We start from the raw sequence: 19,657 nt of genomic DNA, 5'->3' as shown, positions 1-19,657 counted from the left end.
CAGATTTCTAAGTGGATTCCTCTTCTGAGTCATGGAGCTTTAAATTCTTCTCATTAGAACAGGAAACAAGCCACTGATAAAAATAAATTCTCTTGTTGCAGCCTGAACCAGTCAGAACAGAAAGTTGCAAAGCACTTTGTTGATCTCCTATTCACAGGAGTCCTAGCATCCACATGCTGGGGAGGCTGAGTCACTCATAAAGAGCTAATGCCAACAGTAACAGTCAGGAAGGGCCAGCAGGATTCCGAGGGCTGAGCTCTCTCCACAGAGGTGATCCGGAGGTTAAGCCTTGTGGGACTAACAGATCTGGAATAGGCAGGTAGATACTCTACAAGGAAGGAGTGTGGACACAGGAAAGTTCATGCTCTTTCGCAATGGCAACAGCCTAGAGGGCCCTGGCATGCAACATAAGTGACTGAAGAGGAGGACGGGTGCTAAGATAAAAAGCTGTGATGGGGCCCCTGCAGCGAACGGGAACGTGAATGGATTGGCTATGCACATGCCATTCTAAACGTCTAACGCAACCTGTAGGCCACCTAGGGGCCAAGCATGGCCTGTGCGCCTTGACGTCGTGACCTCTGATTTAGGGGATGAAAAGGAAGCCAACTCTTGGTAGTGGAGTGGGAAATAAGACAGGTGCTGTTTTATTCATTTTTACCTGGAATGAATGCTAAGTCAAATTTAGACTAAGTAGAGCATCAAAAGGAAAGTAAGTTTTTTTCTACTCTCTCTGCAGGATCTTCGGCCTCTTCCTGTCCATTGATTGCCTGTGTTCTCACATGAACCCCTTTATCTATGCTCCTTGGATATTCTTTCCTGGCTGATCACACCAAGTCCCATAAAATTATTAGCTGTCAACTCCTAAATCTCTATCCAGCTCAAGCATCTCAGCAGAATTTCAGAGCTGTACATTTAACTGCCTATTAGACATCTACACGTGCATGGCCTAAAGGCACTTCAAACTCGAAAGGTCCACAGTTACACATCCTATCTTAACCCACGAACCAGCCCCCTCCTCTGTTTCAAGCCCCGGTGATGAGCAGGAACATTTAGTCAGTTGCCATAACCAGAAACTTTGGCAATGTCCTGCACTCCTCTTCCCTCCCTCACCTTGCTTGCCCCCTCAGTTGCCAGAAAAGTATTGATTTCATATTCTCAGCATCCTCTGCTTTGCTAGTCAAGTTACCAACTGGCAGGAATAAAATACCCACTCAGGCACACACACACATCTGGTATGAGTTCCTGATTTATTTAGCCAATAAGAGAAAACGAGCAATGTACTGTGGTCACACAGGGCAGTAGATGAAACATAATCCTTTTCCTATATTTTCCTTGCCCTGGATCCATACGAGGTACTCTGTTGCTGGTACTACTCTTTGCATAGGCAGGCTAATAAGAGCGAGAAAAACATCCAAATTCTTATAATACCACGTTTCTATACTCTGGCTTGTGTTGCCATTCCAGGGGAACGTGAACTAACAATCTTAGGCATTTCCGTTTAAGAGATTATTTACAAGCAGTGACCTTCTCTGGCTCTTTAAGTAATTTTGGCATCAGGAAGGCAGTATTCTCTCTGCAGGAGAAGAGAACGGTCAATGCCCAAGAGATCCAGAACATTCTGCCTGCCTCCGCTTTTATAGGGTCCTAAAAAGTCAACAGTCTTTGTTCCCCAACAACATCTCTCAAGTCATCTCGACTATCCCAGTTCAGGCTACTAGGCTCCCTTGCCTAAATAAAACACAGCCTCCTACCCCACTTCACTGACCATCTTGTCTCCCTGTAACATACTCCATCAACTGGAGCAAGCATCGTTTCTCTGAAATGCCTTCAGGAGCCAGTTTCTCTCTCCCACTCCATCCCCTCTGTCCCCACACCACATTCAGCTAACCTGAACTTCTTTTAGATCCTTGGAACAACTCATCTTTGTCCCACCCAGACCTTTGCATATGTTCTATCTTTTGCCTGAATGCTCTTTCTTGCCTCTTTGATCACCCACCTCTTCCTCATCCCTCAAGGGTATGAAAGGATGTCACAATTTCTGAGACCCCTGATGCACAATTCTGGGTTAGACACCTCTCCAAAGCCATCCAGTATTTTCCCTTTTGCGCTGTTTATCAGACCATATCTAGTTCTACGTCTATTATTTCTTTCCTCTTTAGGATTGCTGAGTTTTGTGAGCTTAGTGACCATGTTTGCCTTATTCACTGCTGTGTCCCATAACTTAACACGATTGCCTCGCGGGCACCCCTTAAAAATACGGCAGTGCTTCAGATGTAGAGAACACATGTATGGACAACCAAGGGGGGAAAGCGGCGGGGGTGGTGGTGGTGGGATGAATTGGGCAATTGGGATTGACATGTATACACTGATGTGTATAAAATGGATGACTAATAAGAACCTGCTGTATAAAAAAAAATAAATAGAATACAATTTAAAAATTCAAAAATAAATTAAAAAAATAAGGCAGTGCTTTAGAAACTCAAAGACTATCCATGATACAAAAAGGCATGCCAGGGGAAAGACTGATGGAAAAAGGCAATTTAAATGGTCAAGCAGTGGGACAATATTGAAATGTTGGAAGCTTCCCATGGGATGAGAAACTTGGAAATAAAATAAATTAAGAAAGATAATGGTCATGACGTAGTGAACATCGATATAAAGAAGCCAGGAAAAAAAAAGACAGTCTTAGAAGATTCTACCTTAAAGGCAGGAGTTATGATACCATCCCCCAAAACGGGGGGAAAAATGAAAACAGATTTTGAGGAAAATAAAATTAAGTTTTCTACTGGATGTTCTATGAAAAATATTCCAAGGGCAGTTGGAACGCAGACATGGGAGCTTGGAAAGACTGCACTTGTTTCAGACTTGAGTGCCACTAGTATTGGAGGCATGTATTATCAGGCCGGTCAATATTCTTTACCTATGTCTGATATCAGAACATTTATTTTTATATCCTATATGGCATTTATTCCATCAGCCTTAGAAAGTACTCACTATAAGCTACCTCTAGGTATAGCCTAAGCCCAAGACATGGCCAACTGAAGTCAGAGTGACAGAGGAATGAGCATGTGTCCCATGCCAGGCCCATCTGAATCTTCCTCAGGAATGTTCTGCTGATGACTGCAGAAGACTGTTTCCAATGATGCAACTCAGGGAAGAGACATGAGAGTGGGGTTATCAACAGACAACTTCCAACAGATCTCTCTCCAAAGTAAAGCCAAGTAAAGAGAATGAGAAAAAAGACTTCAGTGTGAGGCCAGATGTATTGCTAGATTCTCCAATGACATAAGACAAAGCAACAGATTTTTTCATAAGCTAATTTCAGTTGAGATATTATCCTACTTGTAACTCAAAGAGTCTTGAGAAGCATAAGCAGTGAACATTCATATTGTACAAACGAGACTGTTCTAAAGGAAGTGCCATGAGAAGAAAGAGGGAAGGTCTCAGGTGAAATGGAGAATTACCGCGGAAAAAGAACAGGAAAAGGAAGACAATTCAAAGAAACTTAGATCCAAAGTTGAATGCGAAATTGACAGTAGATAATTACCGAAAGAATAACAACTGGGAAACATGAAGACTGTAATGCTAGAAGGGCAGTGAATACAACAATGAAAATCCAGATAAGTTCAACTCTCTAAGTGAAAAGGACTCTAAATTATTACATGTAGAGTGATGAGAATTAAATAATTTTCATCCAGAGTTTATATTCATAAAATCTTCTTGTAATTTAAACCCATTCCTAAGATTTACATGCCATTTATATGCTATAAAACAAAAATATTAAAAAAAAATTGTATCCAGTGACACTACCTTAGAGCATTTTTCCAATCTTTTTCTTTTTTTTACTTGTAAAATTGTCGGACTAGCAACTCTTACAGTGTGTTGGCATCAGCTGACAGTTGCTACATGGTATTTTTCATTCCTTTCTAAAAATAGGGAAATAACCTGTGAGTTATGTTCATCTTTGGGAGCAAAAGGTACGGTGAGTAGGGAGTCAAACACACGCTATCAACAACTGGAAGAGAAATTCTGGCTTTGAAGATGTCAGAAGTTTTGCAAGTCACAGGAAACAAATCGAAGGTGTGGACGTGGGAAGAAGGGAGATTTCTGTCACACACAATATTGTAAGGGTTGGAGGGAAGATGATCACCACTCTTGCTGACAATAGTATTAAAACAGTAGTAATCATAACTGCTAGCATGTATTCAGCACTTTATTAAAAGAAAGACAACATCCATAGCGTACATGCATAATCGTAAGAAAGGATCCCAACAATCCTATTGATGGAAACATTTACAAGAACAGAAAATAAGACTTAGTCTAGTCTGTGCTCTAGAATGTGATCAAGGTCATACTGATCAAACACAGCAATACTGGGACACAGACACAGTTTAACTCTGGGTCTGCACTGTTAACTGCTCTCGCATATGCCTTTCAGATGAAGCAACAAGCATTCAAGTTAGCCAGCAAGAAGATGACAGATCATCTTACATTGAAATGTTGTAGAGCCCTTCTTTTTCTAAAGGTTTTTTTTTTAAAAGCAACAACACAACCAAAGACTAAGAAGTAAAACGCTATTCTCAGTTGAGGTATGAAAAGAAGTCTTGCCTAGGGGTGGAAGAATAAATGGAAAGCAATCTTCTCAAGGTACTGGTCAGCCTTCCAAATACTGACCAACCAAACTCCTGAATTTCCCTAAAACATAATGGTTTATTGTGGCAGATAAATTGAAAGGCTGGGGTTTTCAAAATAGAACCTAACTGTTGCTTTGGGTACAGTGGAAAAATAACTATTTTAACACAATGGTATAAACAGAAATGCTCACAGGTTTCCAATGTACTTCAACAATTATAACATACATTAATTGAATCGATACAGGTAACACTTGAGTTTACTGGTAGTTCATGCGTTTTCAGCTCATTAGCACGTTTAATTTATGCTATGCCAAATTATACAGAGCAAAAACGTATTGCCCAAATTATTTTAAAGATCACAAGAGTGGAAATTAGTTTATGAAATGCCAAAATCAAACCTAGCCTCAAATGTGTACGTGTGTGTGTTGATGTATTTTTAAAGGGTATCAAGGGGTTAGTGAAAGTTGTTTCTGTGCTAGATCTGATGGAGAGAAGAGATGCAAGCATCCTTTCAAAAATCCAGTCTTCCTCTAGTTCTTTCTTCAACCTTGACCCAGACAGACAGCCTGAGGTACAGAGACAGAATTCAATCTTGGCCCCCTCTCAAGGGACTTGCACCACTAACTGGAAAGAAGGGCTGTTAGAGGGGTGAGAAGCCTGGCGGAACTCTCTGGCCCACTGAGCCTTGGCTATAGCCCAGAAACCAGTCCGTTCTGCTTACCTAAGCAATAGCATTTAGAGAGTGACCCCTTTCTTGGTTAGTGCTCCGGGATGAGAGGTGGTGCAAAAAGCAATGACCTGGGGAGGGAAGAGAATCAGTGTTCACAGCCTGGCGCACATACTGACACTGGGAGCTTTCTCCTACAGTGGTGGGTGGTGGAGAAGCACTGTAGGAAGGTAGGCTTCCGGGGAGTTTGGGATAGTTGTGCACATGGAGGGGAATGGGCGAGAACAGGAATCTAGATCAGCACTGAGGCTGGTGGTGCTCATTCTATGTTCCATCAACATTAGGGATTATACTTCCTATACTGAGAAAGGCTTATAGGTGTTGATACCTAAAAGGTTTCTCCATTGAATTTCATGGCCTTTGACTGAAGCTGAATGGCTTGTTCTCATTGGTTTACTTATTTATTTGAGAAGTGCTCAAACATAACGGTTTAAAACACAGCTCTTGAATCCAGCTCCCTGGATGTGAAACCTGTCTCCAGTTCTTCCTATGTTGGTGACCTTGGATGACGTATTTAATCTCCCCATGCCTAGGTTTCCTAATCCATAAAAAAAGGGATTAATAATAGTACCTACCGTACAACATTGCTCTGAACATTGACTGAATTACTACAAGTAAAATGCTTCGACAGGCACCTGACATGAAGAAAGTCTCCATAATTGTTAGCCATTATTCTTTTGTTATTATGATTGTTGTTGTTTAATACATCTGAAGACTGGACAGTAATCCTGGTGAAGCACAGAATTAGACCAGAGTCACAGGTACATAAATATGCAAAAGCAGAGTTCAAAGCTAACTTTAGGCTCCTAAGCCACGGGAGGATGTCTTGTATATCACACTGTTCTACACCCTAACTTCAGGGTCCAAAAGAACAAGCTGATACAACCTGCCTGGGAGCTTGGCTGACCTACGTTATTCAAAGTGGCATCTATTTCAAAGATTAGGCTGCGACTGGGTCTGCCCAGGGATCAGACCACTGGTCACTTTTGTCAGGCGCATTAACTCTCAGACCACTAGGATGCTATTTAGTGCAGGATTAGTCATTTACTAATTACTAACGACTCCAGCGGCCATAGACCTAAGGTCAATAATTTTCTCCCTTCACACCAGGAGGATCCAGCACAGAGAGGCCAGACAGGTAATTTGCATTGTCTCTTCGTAGGAGAAGAGACCCACAACAGAAGGAGGCAGAGGAGGATTCTGTGTTGAAAGCAAGCAAAGAAGTTTTACTTTGACAGGAGTTTCCATAAGCTTCTCGGGGGAACATGTGGCTCATCTCTCCTGCTGGGACCTGGCAGGTTCTCACATTTGATACTTGCTGCCAGCCAGTTGGGGAAACAGGACAAGGTCTGACCCGGGCCCCAAATCACTTCTGCTAGCTGGCAAGTCTTTTCCCCTCTGAGCATCTGGAGAGTCATCCAACTGTGTGTGCCAAACTTGCTTGTATGTGAGAAGCGCGTTTGTTTTATGATCAGTGCCTTGGGTTTTAAATAAGAATACCGTAGGAGATGATCCCGCTCTGATCCTTGCTAATGTACCTCTAGGCTAATAAGTGCCGAAGTGATCCTCCTCTTTGATTTCATGAATAAGAAAATAAAATGGGAAATGCATGACAGTTTTTAAAAAGTACTGTTATTACTGAGTGTAAAATTTGTTTTAATCCTCTCTGGAGTGGCTAGGTTTCACTTTAAAAGTGCTGCTTGCCGGGCGTCCCTGGTGGCACAGTGGTTGAGAGTCCGCCTGGCGATGCAGGGGACACGGGTTCGTGCCCCGGTCTGGGAAGATCCCACGTGCTGCGGAGTGGCTGGGCCTGTGAGCCGTGGCCGCTGAGCCTGCGCGTCCGGAGCCTGTGCTCCGCAACGGGAGAGGCCACAGCAGTGAGAGGCCCGCATACCTCAAAAAAAAAAAAAAAGAAAAGAAAAGAAAAGAAAAAGTGCTGCTTGCCAGATTGCATCTCCTGTTCCTCCTCTCCTTAAATATGTGCTTATTTACTTCCTGCAGAGTTCAATTTTAGAACCCATCAAAGTAGATCCACTCAGACTGACTACATTTTCATGCATAAATTCATAGATGTCTTCAGAAGGAATTGCACTTGCATATGCAAATACTTCCAATGCCTTTTCATTTCTACTTTTGGCCTGCACAGTTTTTAATTCATGCAAACACATTACACAAACAAATATGGGCTCAATAACAACACAAGGCATGTGTGAATTGTTAATTGCAAAGCTAGCAGTTTGATATGGCCAAGCGACTTCCATTATTATCAATGGAGAGGAACAAGATTAAACAGGAAGAATAAAGGTATATATGAAAATAAAATCCCAAGCACTTGGTTTCATTTTATGTAAATATTAATAAGGGAAAAGGTGATAGGCAAATCCACATTTCAACAGTAATCTGGGATCTATAGCTCAGTGCACAATGATCCAGAAGCCAGGATGCACCTTTAGTGAGACTTAGGAAGGAGAGGCCACATTTCAGCCCAGAATCACAAGAAACAAAAACATATGCAGTAGTATCATAAATAAAACCAAAAGTACAGCAGAAAATGAAAGGCTTTCAACCGTGTTGAACGTGCATCACCTTTCAAAATATTTGAGTCTTGTATTAGAGATGCTCTTGGAAATAACAGGTAGGTGTCCTCATTTTTCATAGTGGATATTTAAGCCCTCCCTTAATTAAGCTGTGCTTCCTCATATATATATATATATATATTTTTTTTTTTTCTTCTCCAATTCCCACTACATGCACTTTGGGGTTGGGTGAGAATTTAACAAAGTAAAACACTTGTTGACGGTACTCACAGATCAAACACATTTGATACAGAACAATTTTCAAGGAACCCTCCCCCTGTTTGCAAAATGTTTCATTTACATGAAGGCAACTCAGAAAATAAGAGTGAAGATTAAATAAAAAGTGTATTCTGCAAGGGTCTACAATGGCAGTGGAAAAACAATTTTAGCTGCTTCTCCACTGATTTTGTTGAATATTCTATTAAATATAAAAGTTGAACCTAGGCTAAACAAGGAGAATTTGAGAACATGTTATTTTTAGAACAACCGCTGGATTATAGGATATATACATATATATTACATATAAGTGGTGTTTTCTAATAGATAAGTAAAGTAACTTAAGGAAGCTAAGACACTGGGAATGGAATTCCAAGCTGCTATAGAGTAAATGTTTGTGACCCTCCAAAATTTTTTACATGAAACGAAAACCACAGTGGTATTTGGAGGTGGGACTTTCGGGAGGTAAGTAAGTTACAAGGGTGGAGCCCTCATGAATGGGTTCAGTGCCCTTTTTTTAAAAGAGGCCCCAGAGAGCTCTCTTGCCTTCTTCAGCTATATGAGGATACAGGAAAAGATGGCTGTCCGTGGGCCAGGGAAAGACCTCTCACCAGACCCCAAATCTGCCAGTCCCTTGACCTTGGACCTCCCTGCTTCCAGAACTGTGCAAAATAAATTTCTGTTGTTCATAAGCCACTGGTTCACGGTATTTTGTTACAGCAGCCTGAAAGGACTAAGACGCAAGCTAAGGCATCTCATGAGGAATTAAGTTAGTCGCAACATTTACTGACAGGGACATAGAACAAGAACTACAGAATCGGTGTTATAAACACATGATGCAGTAACCCAGCAGGCAGGCCGTTGACCCTTGGCACAGGCAGAGCGACCCTTCCTGGTGCATTCACTGTATTTTTGTGCATACACTTGTAATTTTGCTAAGTCTTTATGTAAATCACATACACGGTAAGGCTGGTACACAAAGCACAAAACGTGGAGCCCGTGAGTCAACTCAGACACACTGCTTCTCAGGACTGTTTGTGCTTGAGTCTACCTGTCCATACATTTATAGCAACCCATGACAAGTGATAACAAAATTCTCCACGGACAGTGACTATGAAGAGAATGCCAACCGTTAGTGCTTGGAGCGAAAACATTCTCCTCCCCAAAGAAATCAAAATACTATATGAAAATTAAGTTTGTGTGAAAGTACATGGGAATTATATCAGTGGAACTGAAATTGGAATTCACCTGTGCTCCAAAACAAACAAAAAAATGTGTAACTCAGAATTAACATCACATTTTTTTTTGGGGGGGGGAAGAGAGAAATTAAACATTATTGTATCAGGGGTGTGGTTCAAATATGTTTTTATCATTATAGCATTTGTTCAAAGAGAATATAACCAAGAAGCCCAAAGTGAGAAGCAGGAGAAATTTGAACTCTGGGAGGCTTGTGTGCTGGCTTCAAGGAAAATAGTTTAAAAAATCACAGATAATTCCATGTTCCTCAAGGTCAGAATCCGTGATGGTTTCAGGAATAACCCTCATGGGGTCAAGGGTCTGCTGCCTGTCACATCTGTCAAAACCTACCCTGGTAGGTCTCCAAAAGCAACTACCAAATTGTCAAAGAATTGAGTGTCTAGAACAAAAGAGGCCCTTGTATAATCCCCACAGGAGTTTGATATGGGTTAATGAGAAGATTGTTCTCTTAAACTAAACTTTAATGGGGAGTTGATGCCGGCCTGCTTTGCTCCCCATTTCTACCAACCTCTCTCATCGACGTGCAACAGTGCAAGCATGTAAGACAGCTCGGACCATCAGTGCGGTCAGCTCTACATACCTTGTCTTGGGAACTCATCTGACTCCCGGTGAACGAGGTCTGTGACTCGGTTTCCATAGTGCATCCTGCTATCGTGGTCATAGGCCTTCAGAGTCTCGCTGGAGCTGTAGGACTTCTGCGTGGGCACGCGACAGTCTTCGCTGTCTAGGGAAGAACTCGTGTAGCGACACTCTTTGCCACACCGCCCCCTGGTCAGAGAGCGGTGTCGCCGATCCTTGACATCCATTATCCAGGTCCGGCAGAAGGCCGATGCTTTCCGAAAAGTCAGGCCTGAGTTTGGGCACTTGTCACTTGGCCACCTAAAAACATCACAGGAGAAAAACCCAGATTGTGATCCTAAGAAATGTTGCTTTCAGTTCTGACTCACGCCCTGACTCAGATAAAAACACAAGAAGGCAAATTTGGTCAGCGCTGCATCATTTCTTCTGCAAACGCTTAATGTATACTTAAACAATCAGCCTTAATAGAAGAACTCGACACAGTAAATTAATTCTCTTGCTGTTTAATTGAATAGATTTGGGGAAAAAATTAATAGCAAAATAACTCATCTTTTGATTTTCTATATGTGCAAAGATGGCATGATAAGTCTGTCACTCTAATGCAAGATCTTACTGCAAAGTGGTTCAAAGCAAATCTGATTTTATTCCACTTTAATTACACTCTGTTTTTGCTATCGAAGGACTGGGGAAAAACAAATACCAAAATTAAATAAATAAAAATAAAAGAAAGGCGTATGAGGCGTAAATATATGCTGGTGATGCTTTAGTAATGGTACCAGGTCACATTCGACTAACATAAAATTTGCCTGGCTGCGTCTGGAGAATAATAATGTAAGGCATTCTTGACATGCAATCTTCCTCTGATTTCTTTAATGAGCCTTCAGGAAACTCCTCATCTGTTTTCTCTTCTTCGCAAATCTGTATCTTGGACACACCTGGTCTCTTCTTTCCCCTAGCCACCTACCTACAGGACATCACCTTGCTCACAGAGGTCTAACTGGCACAACCCTGTGACCATCAACCTAAGCCTACCCATACTGTCCTTTTCATGGCTGGGATATCCACTGCGGCAAAGAAAAACGGGGAAGAGCACTGAACACAGTAGGTAAGCTGATGCAAAGAAGCCTTTCCAACATATGACCTGGCAACCAGGGAGCCCCACGGCCTGCTGCTTAACACCCCGGGCCTGGAAATATACACAAACATCATTCAGAAAACACTAGCCTTCTACCTAGCAAACAAGACCAAAACACTTAGATGCCACTAAGTTCCAAGTGATAGGCTCTTAGTGATTTCACTGGCCATGCAAAATAGCCTGGACCATAGGGAAGGGCCTAGACAGAAGAGGAAAATACAAATTTTCATTGAAATGGCAAATACAACCCAGAGCCAGTGTAATGATTTTTCTCTAGGCTACCGTTGCTCACTGCCTCCTCAATATGTCAGGAAATACTTGGGGAGCAGATCTGTAGTTTGGAACCCCTCTGCTCTTCTTTGGTTATTTACCACGCTGTAGTGGGATGCCTGTGTATACCAAAGGACTAGCTTGGATGCACAGCAATGTGGACGGCATCTGCACCAAGACAGTGGAAGCCAAGTTATCCCTTCCTTGTCCTTTCATACCAAGAGGTCCTTCTGGATCTCATGAACCCTCCCTAATATAGAGTATCAAACTGCCTGTAATTGTGAACACCTTTGTTTGACAATTGGCAATGAAAAAGAGGGTATACCTGTTGTAAACAACAAGCACAGTTGTGCTGTTGCCACAGTCACTTATAAAAAGTTTAATTCTCAGTTTCTTGGAGCCTACAGTTCCTGACTTAGGAAGCAGAGAAGCATCTTTGAGAGTCACCAGTCAAGACCCCAGAGGACACAGTCAATGTCAGCGTGGAAGTTTTTGCTGCTGCAGAGTGAATTCAAGTGTCTTAACATTAATGCAATTTCTAGATGTCCAAAAACCTCTCCCTTAATTCCCAATGTGTGATCTCAACATTTTAGAATCCATATTACAGGCTGGTTAAGAGCATGGCTACTGGAGTCTTGTTGGATGCCAATCCCATCATGGCCACTGAGAAGCCAGAGCCCTTGTAAAATTACTCCTGGCCTTCAAACTCCATTTCTCAAACAGTGAAAGTGGAAAATAATAGTATTTATTGCATAGAGTGTTTATAAAAATTAAAGTAGATACTGTGGTAAAGCTCTCAATATGCTGCCTAACAACATGGTAGGGACTCTATAAGAAGTGTTTTTTTTTTCTCCTCTGAATGATTAAAAACAATTCTTTGTCTTAGGTAAGTAGTTGCAAATTTGCATAAGGCAGAGGGTAGAGATGATCACATGAGTCCCTGAAACTCAAACTTCTAATGATAGATATCAATACCTGAACAACACACAGATAAAGGAAGACCTTTAGCACCTACCGAGGATGTGTAAGAATGTGTGCACCAATAATGAGGAGCCACAAGTGTTTTTTAGGGGATTTGGCTGTTTTTAATGGATTTTATCATTTTCTTCTCTTCTGCTTCACTTTGAGTTTTTTCTTTTTAATGTTTGCAGTGTTCCTAACTCATGAAATCCTATCTCCTCTAATTTGCATCATGCTTTGGAAAGTGCGCTGACTTTCTACATGTGTATGTATGTGATTTTATTTTACACATATTTTTTTAAAATCACGCTCTAAGAGGGAGCCTAAAGGCTTATTACCTATTTATAAAGTACAAGAAATTTAGTGTCTGGACATTTTGACTTCTAATTTGGTTGCCTAGTGATCTTTTCCCACTAAACTCCTCTTTCTTAGCTATGCCCTTGATAGTTCAGTTTGTCAGCAATGTCACCTCCAGATAAATGATAGACATTTATATAAAATGAGGTAAGAAAATGACAAATCTTAGCCAGGAAAGCTAATTTCTTAGGAAACACACAGACTGTCGGACTGTAGACATTTTGCACTTAGCCTGCTATTTAACTATTAATTTCCCATATAAAAAAAGACAAAACAGGAGAATTTATATTAAAATCTGGGTCTTGAGCTTATCATGAAAAATCGGGCAGTCTAGAAATGCCCACTTCCAAAAAGATGGAATAAATGTCCTTTTACCTATTTCTCCCATGAGGTACAGCTAAAGACCCTGTATAATATATATGAAACAACCATAAGAAGAATCTGAAAGGTGGGAATAAGAGGTCGACGAACTAGTGCCCTCAGGACTCAAGGAACAATACTGTGGTGAGTTTCTGATATTTCTTTTGGCCCTATATATCTCAGACTTGGAGCTAAAGACACTGGCAACCCAGACACAGCAATAGACCCCGACAACAAAAGTTCCAACGAAAGTTTGCTTCCTCTAGCCAAAGGACTATGAAAGGGGCAGCCTAACAAGAGAGGAAACATTTAGATACTAACCATCTCACTCCAGCCAAACAACATAGAAAATTCAGTAGCCCTACTCCTACTTTCACCAGCAAAAGCCAAGTGCGGAGCCTAGATTTCCATGCTGCTGAGGAAGCGACAAGGCATCCCAACCCCAAACAGTGGTTTCAGAGAAGACTAAGAAGGAAGCTAGACATTCATGCTTTTCAGGAAGTCATGAGCCCATCCTTTCCTCAGAGAGAGCCTGACCTTCCACTCCCCCTGGGTGGTAATAAGGTGCCACTCTCCTCTGCTGGGGTGGTATAGGAGGAGGACTAGTGGAGACTCAGGACTTTCATTATCACCCAGTGGAAATGAGTCCTTCTGCCCATGGTTGGTGGCTGTTGGTATCAGTAGACATCATGCGGGGAGGAATAATGAGGCACTCCTATCCCTACCATTGAGGGAGGTATCAGTGGAGGTCTAGTGGGGAACCAGAACTCCCAACTCCTCCCCTCTCACAGCTCCTAATGAGGAACTATCTGCCCTTGGGTTTTGGCAAAGACTGAGTAGGGAACCTGAACTTTTATGCCAAACTAGCAATAATGAGGTGGAATCCTTCATCTAACACAGCAGTGTCAGGGGAAACCAACTATAATAGAAGGTTTAAAATAAGTCATAGACTCTCATAATACCCCAAATGTCCAAACTTCACAAAAAAACAAAAACCTGTCACTCCAAGCACTAGAAAGGTTTCAAACTGAATGAAAAGAGTTTAATCAATAGATGCCAACACTGAGAGGACAAAGATGTTAGAACTATTTGACACAGATTTTAAAATAGCCATCATAAAATGCCTCAATAGCAATTATGGACACACTTTTAAAAAATGGAAAATAGAAAGTCTCATTAAAAAAACAGAAAATCTTAGCAAACAAACAGAAGATATAAAGAAGACTCCGATGGAAATTTTAGAAGTGAAAATTAACATAACTAAAATAAAAAACCTTAATAGATGGGTTCAAGAGAAGAATGAAGAGACAGAAAAAATGATGAGGGAACTTGAACACTGAACAATGGAAATTACCCACTCTATACAGTAGATTAACAAATAGACTAAAGAAGAAAAAATGAACAGAGCCTCAAGGATGTGGAATGATAGCGAAAGACTTAATGTTTACGCTGTCAGAGTCCCAGAGGAAAAGAAGATGAAAGAGGGGCTGAGAAAGTGCTAAAATGGCAACTGGATGCATCCAAATTTGCCCAACACATAAAGCTACGCATTCAAGATGCTGAACAAACCCCAAACAGAATAACTCCAAATGCATCCATTTTAAGATATATCACAGTTAAACTTCTGAAAACTTAAGACAAGGAAAATCTTGAAAGCCGTGAAAGAAGAATGACACCTTACCTATAGGGGAAAGCAATCTGAATGAAAGTAGATTTCTCATCATACCATGGAGGCCAGAAAGAAATGGCACAACATTTTTCAAATGCTGAGAGAAAGGAAGTTTCAACACAGAAAACTAGATCCAGTGAAAATATGCTTCTAGAATGAAGGAGAAAACATGACATTCTCAGATGGAGGAAAACTAAGAGAAATTATGACCAGCAGACTTATTCTAAATAAATTGCTAAAGAGGTAGTTCTCTAAAACAGAAAGAAAATAATAAAGTAATAAATCTTGGAAATAGTGAAAGAAGAAATAAGAAAAAAAGAAAATACGTGGCTAGCAAAAATATTAGTAAAGACAACAGACATTCTCCTTTTGAGTTTTCCAAATTATTTTTAATGGCTGAAGTAAAAATTATAACACTGTCTGATGAGGTTCTAAATATATGTAGAGGGCACATTTAAGAAATATTATAAATGAGGAGGGTAAAAAGATATAAAGGGAGGTAGGGTTTCCACAATTTACTCTAACTGGTAAAATGGTGAAATCAGTAAACTGTGATAAGATATGTAGGCATAATGTAACAACTAAAAAAGCTATACAAAGAGATGCACTCAAAAACACTATAGATAAATCAAAATGGAGTTCAAAAAATGTTCAATAACCACCAGAAAAGAAGGAAGAAAAAGAAAGAAATGAAAACTAGAGAGAACAAGAGAACAAACAGAAAACAAAGTGTAAAATGTCAGACTTAGGCCCTAAAATAGCAATAATTACGTTAAATGGAAGCGGTCTAAATACATGAATTAAAAAATAGAGATCTTCAGAGTGAATTTAAAAATATGACCCAACTCTATTCTGTCAACAAGGAAGTAACTTTAAATATAACAATGTAGACATGTTGAGAGTAAAACAAAGGAAAAAGATATATAATGCAAACATTGATAAAAAGAAAGCAGGAGTGACTATATGAATATTAGATAAAGTGGACTTCATAGGAAAGAAAATTATCAGAGACAGAGAGGAGCATTATATGATGATGAAAGGACCAATCCTCCAAAAAGAAGTAGCAATTCTAAATATGTATGTACCAAAAAAAAAAAAAAGCTGCAAAATATATTAAGCCAAAAATAACAGAATTGAAAGGAAAAATAAATAATCCATAATTACAGTTGGAGATTTCAATGCTGGAGTTTCAACAACTGATAAAACAACTAGACAGAAAATCAAGACGGGTACAGAATCAAAACACCATCAACCAACAAGACCTACTCAATACTTACAGAATATTCCTCCCAACAAGACAAAATTGTATATCCTTTTTAAGTGCCCATGTAACATATCAAGACAGGACATAGCCTGGATCATAAAACAAACCTCAAAAGTTTTGGAAGAACTGAATTCATACAGAGTATGTTCTCTTACCACAATGGAATCAAACTGAATCAGTAACAGAAAGTTGAGAAGGAAATCTCTATAAACATTTGAAAACTAAACAGCACTTTTTCTAAATAATTCATGGGTAAAAGAAGTAGTCTCATGCAAGATCAAAATATATATTAAAGTAAAGGAAAACGGATATATAACATATCAAAATTTGTGAGAAACTGCTAAAGCAGTGTTGACAGAGAAATTTACAGAGCTAAACACATTCACTGGAAAATAAGAAAAGTCTCAAACCAATAATCCAACTTCTAGATTCTAGAAAAAGAAGGAAAAAGAAAAAAAAACCTCAAAGTAAAAAGAAGGAAGGGAATAATAAAGAACCACATTAAATAAAACTGTACACATAAAAACAATATAGAAAGGCAATGAAACAGGTTGTTTCTTTGGAAAAAAAATCAATAAAATTGACAAACTTCTGGCAAGAGTGACAAAGTAAAAAGGAAGACACATGAGATATCACTAGAGACCTTGATGGCATAAACAAGATTCTTAGAGAATAATTCAAAGAAATCTACAAAAGTAAATTTGACAACAAAGATGAAATGGAGCAACAACTCAAAATCCTAAGAATATCACAAGTCACCTAATACGAAATAGATCATTTGACTCACCTTGTGACTAACAAGAAAATTTAATTTGTGATTTTAAAGCTCACACACTATACAGACTGCCAACAAACACATGAAAAAATGCTTAACATCATTAATCATTAGAGAAATGTAAATCAAAACTACAATGAGATATCATCTCACACCAGTCAGAATGGCCATCATCAAAAAATCTACAAACAATAAATGCTGGAGAGGGTGTGGAGAAAAGGGAACACTCTTGCACTGCTGGTGGGAATGTGAATTGGTACAGCCACTATGGAGAACAGTATGGAGATTCCTTAAAAAACTAAAATTAGAACTACCATACGACCCAGCAATCCCACTACTGGGAATATACCCTGAGAAAACCATATTTCAAAAAGAGTCATGTACCAAAATGTTCATTGCAGCTCTATTTACAATAGCCAGGAGATGGAAACAACCTAAGTGTCCATCAACAGATGAATGGATAAAGAAGATGTGGCACATATATACAATGAAATATTACTCAGCCATAAAAAGAAATGAAATTGAGCTATTTATAATGAGGTGGATGGACCTAGAGTCTGTCATACAGAGTGAAGTAAGTCAGAAAGAGAAAGACAAATACCGTATGCTAACACATATATATGGAATTTAAGAAAAAAAAAAAAGTCATGAAGAACCTAGGGGTAAGACAGGAATAAAGACACAGACCTAGTAGAGAATGGACTTGAGGATATGGGGAGGGGGAAGGGTAAGCTGTGACAAAGTGAGAGAGTGGCATAGACATATATACGCTACCAAACGTAAAATAGATAGCTAGTGGGAAGCAGCCGCATAGCACAGGGAGATCAGCTCGGTGCTTTGTGACCACCTAGAGGGGTGGGATAGGGAGGGTGGGAGGGAGACGCAAGAGGGAAGAGATATGGGAACATATGTATATGTACAACTGATTCACTTTGTTATAAAGCAGAGACTAACACACCATGGTAAAGCAATTATACTCCAATAAAGATGTGAAAAAAAAAAAAAAAAAAAGCTCTCACACACACAAAATCTCAGACCCAGATGATTTCACTGGAGAATTCCATCAAATGTTTAAAGAAGAATTAGCACCAATTCTATAAAATCTCTCCCAGAAAACAGAAGAAGAGGAAGCACTTTATAATTCATTTTATGAAGTTACTTACACTGATACCATAACCAGACAAAGACAGTACCAAAAAACAAACTAAAGACCAATATTTTCCATGAATATAGATGCATAAATTCTCATATTAGCAAGTATAAGTCAACAATATATAAAAAATAATTATACATCTTGACCACATAGGGTTTTTTCTGGGTTTGCAAGGATGGCTCAGTATTTTAAAACCAATCAATGTAATCCACCATATTAACAAGCTAAAGAAGAAAAATCAATAAATGTACAAAAAGCATCTGGCAAAAATCTACATCTACTCATGATAAAAACTCTGGAAAAAAAATAGTAGAGGGAACTTCCTCAACTTGGTAAAGAGTATCAAAAAAAACAAACAAAAAACCCCTACAGCTAACATTATACTTAATGGTGACAGACTAAACACTTTTCCCTAAGGATGGGAATGAGGCATGGACGTCTGCTCCCATCACATTACTCAACACAGTGTTAGAAATTCTAGTCCACACAATAACCCAAGAAAGGGAAACAAAATGCATACAGAGCAGAAAGAAGACATACAACTGTCTCTCTTTATAAATGACATGGTGGTCTATGTAGAGAATCCTAAGAAAACTTGCAGAACTAACATAAGTGAGTTCAGTAAGATTATAGGATACAAGATAAAACATGTAAAAATCAACTGCATTTCAGTATACTAGCAAAGAACACATGGATGCCAGAATCCAAAGTACAATGCTATTTATAATTTTCAAAAAAACCCAGAAACACTTAGATGTAAATCTAACAAAATGTGTACAGAAATGGTAAGCTGAAAATGATACAACACTAATGAAAGAAATTAAAAATCTAAATGAATGAAGAGCTATAATTTGTTTATAAATTAGAAGAATCATCATAGTAAAAATACTAATTTTCCCCAAATTGATATATAGATTGAAATTTGTATCAAATTCCAGCAAAACTTTTTATAGACACAGACAAGATTATTCTAAAGTTTATATAGAAAAGGCGGAGGAACTCCAACAGCTGAAACAATTTTTAAAAAGTAAGAAGCAAGTGGGAGAAATCATTCTACCCCATTTTAAGACTTATTATAAAAAGATGTTTGACATCATTAGCCATTAGAGAAATGCAAATTAAAATCACAATGAGATATTATTACAGAATTGTAAGAATGACAGAATGACTAAAATTTTTAAAAAAATAGTGACAACACTAAATACTGACAAGAATATAGAAAAACCCTCACACACTGCTGGCCTAGATTTAAAATGACACAGCCACTTTGGAAAACAGCTGAGCAGTTTTTAAAAACACTAAATGTGAACTGCCATACAACCCAGTACTCGCCCTGCTGGGCACTTACTTATTCCAGAGAAATAAAAACTTGTGTTCACACAAAAACCTACATACAAATGTTTATAGCAGAACGTTTATTCATAAGAGCCCCAAACTGGAAACAACCCAGATGTCCTTCAATGGGTGACTGGTTAAACAAAACGCTGGTGCACCCCTGACAGGAAATACTACTCTGTAATAAAAAGGAATGAACTACTGATATAAAGTAAAATCAGGGTGACTCTCCAGAGAATAAGGCTAAGTGAAAACAGCCGATTCCAAAGGTCATCTACTGTATGCTCCATTTATATACTATTCTTGAAATGACAAAATTATAGAAATGAGAACAGACTAATGGCTGCCAGGGAGTAAGGAAAGGATGAAGGTGTGAGGAAAATGAGTATC

General features: G+C 39.3%; 1 protein-coding gene across 3 annotated transcripts in view; it reads right to left on the bottom strand.

Annotated features, from left to right (window-relative positions):
- Positions 1-19,657, bottom strand: part of TENM2 (teneurin transmembrane protein 2) — a 3,004,989-nt gene that overhangs the window by 986,870 nt on the left and 1,998,462 nt on the right. For all 3 annotated transcript variants that reach the window (XM_060296575.1, XM_060296573.1, XM_060296574.1), the window contains one exon: positions 9,991-10,289. In XM_060296575.1, coding sequence (XP_060152558.1) covers positions 9,991-10,216 — 226 coding nt within the window. In that variant the 5' untranslated portion in view covers positions 10,217-10,289. The remainder of the gene's footprint in view (positions 1-9,990; positions 10,290-19,657) is intronic.

Source organism: Globicephala melas, chromosome 3 (assembly GCF_963455315.2).
Source record: "Globicephala melas chromosome 3, mGloMel1.2, whole genome shotgun sequence".
NCBI lineage: Eukaryota > Metazoa > Chordata > Mammalia > Artiodactyla > Delphinidae > Globicephala > Globicephala melas.
The sequence above is the reverse complement of the archived record's forward strand: the minus strand, read 5'-3'. Positions and strand labels throughout refer to the sequence as shown.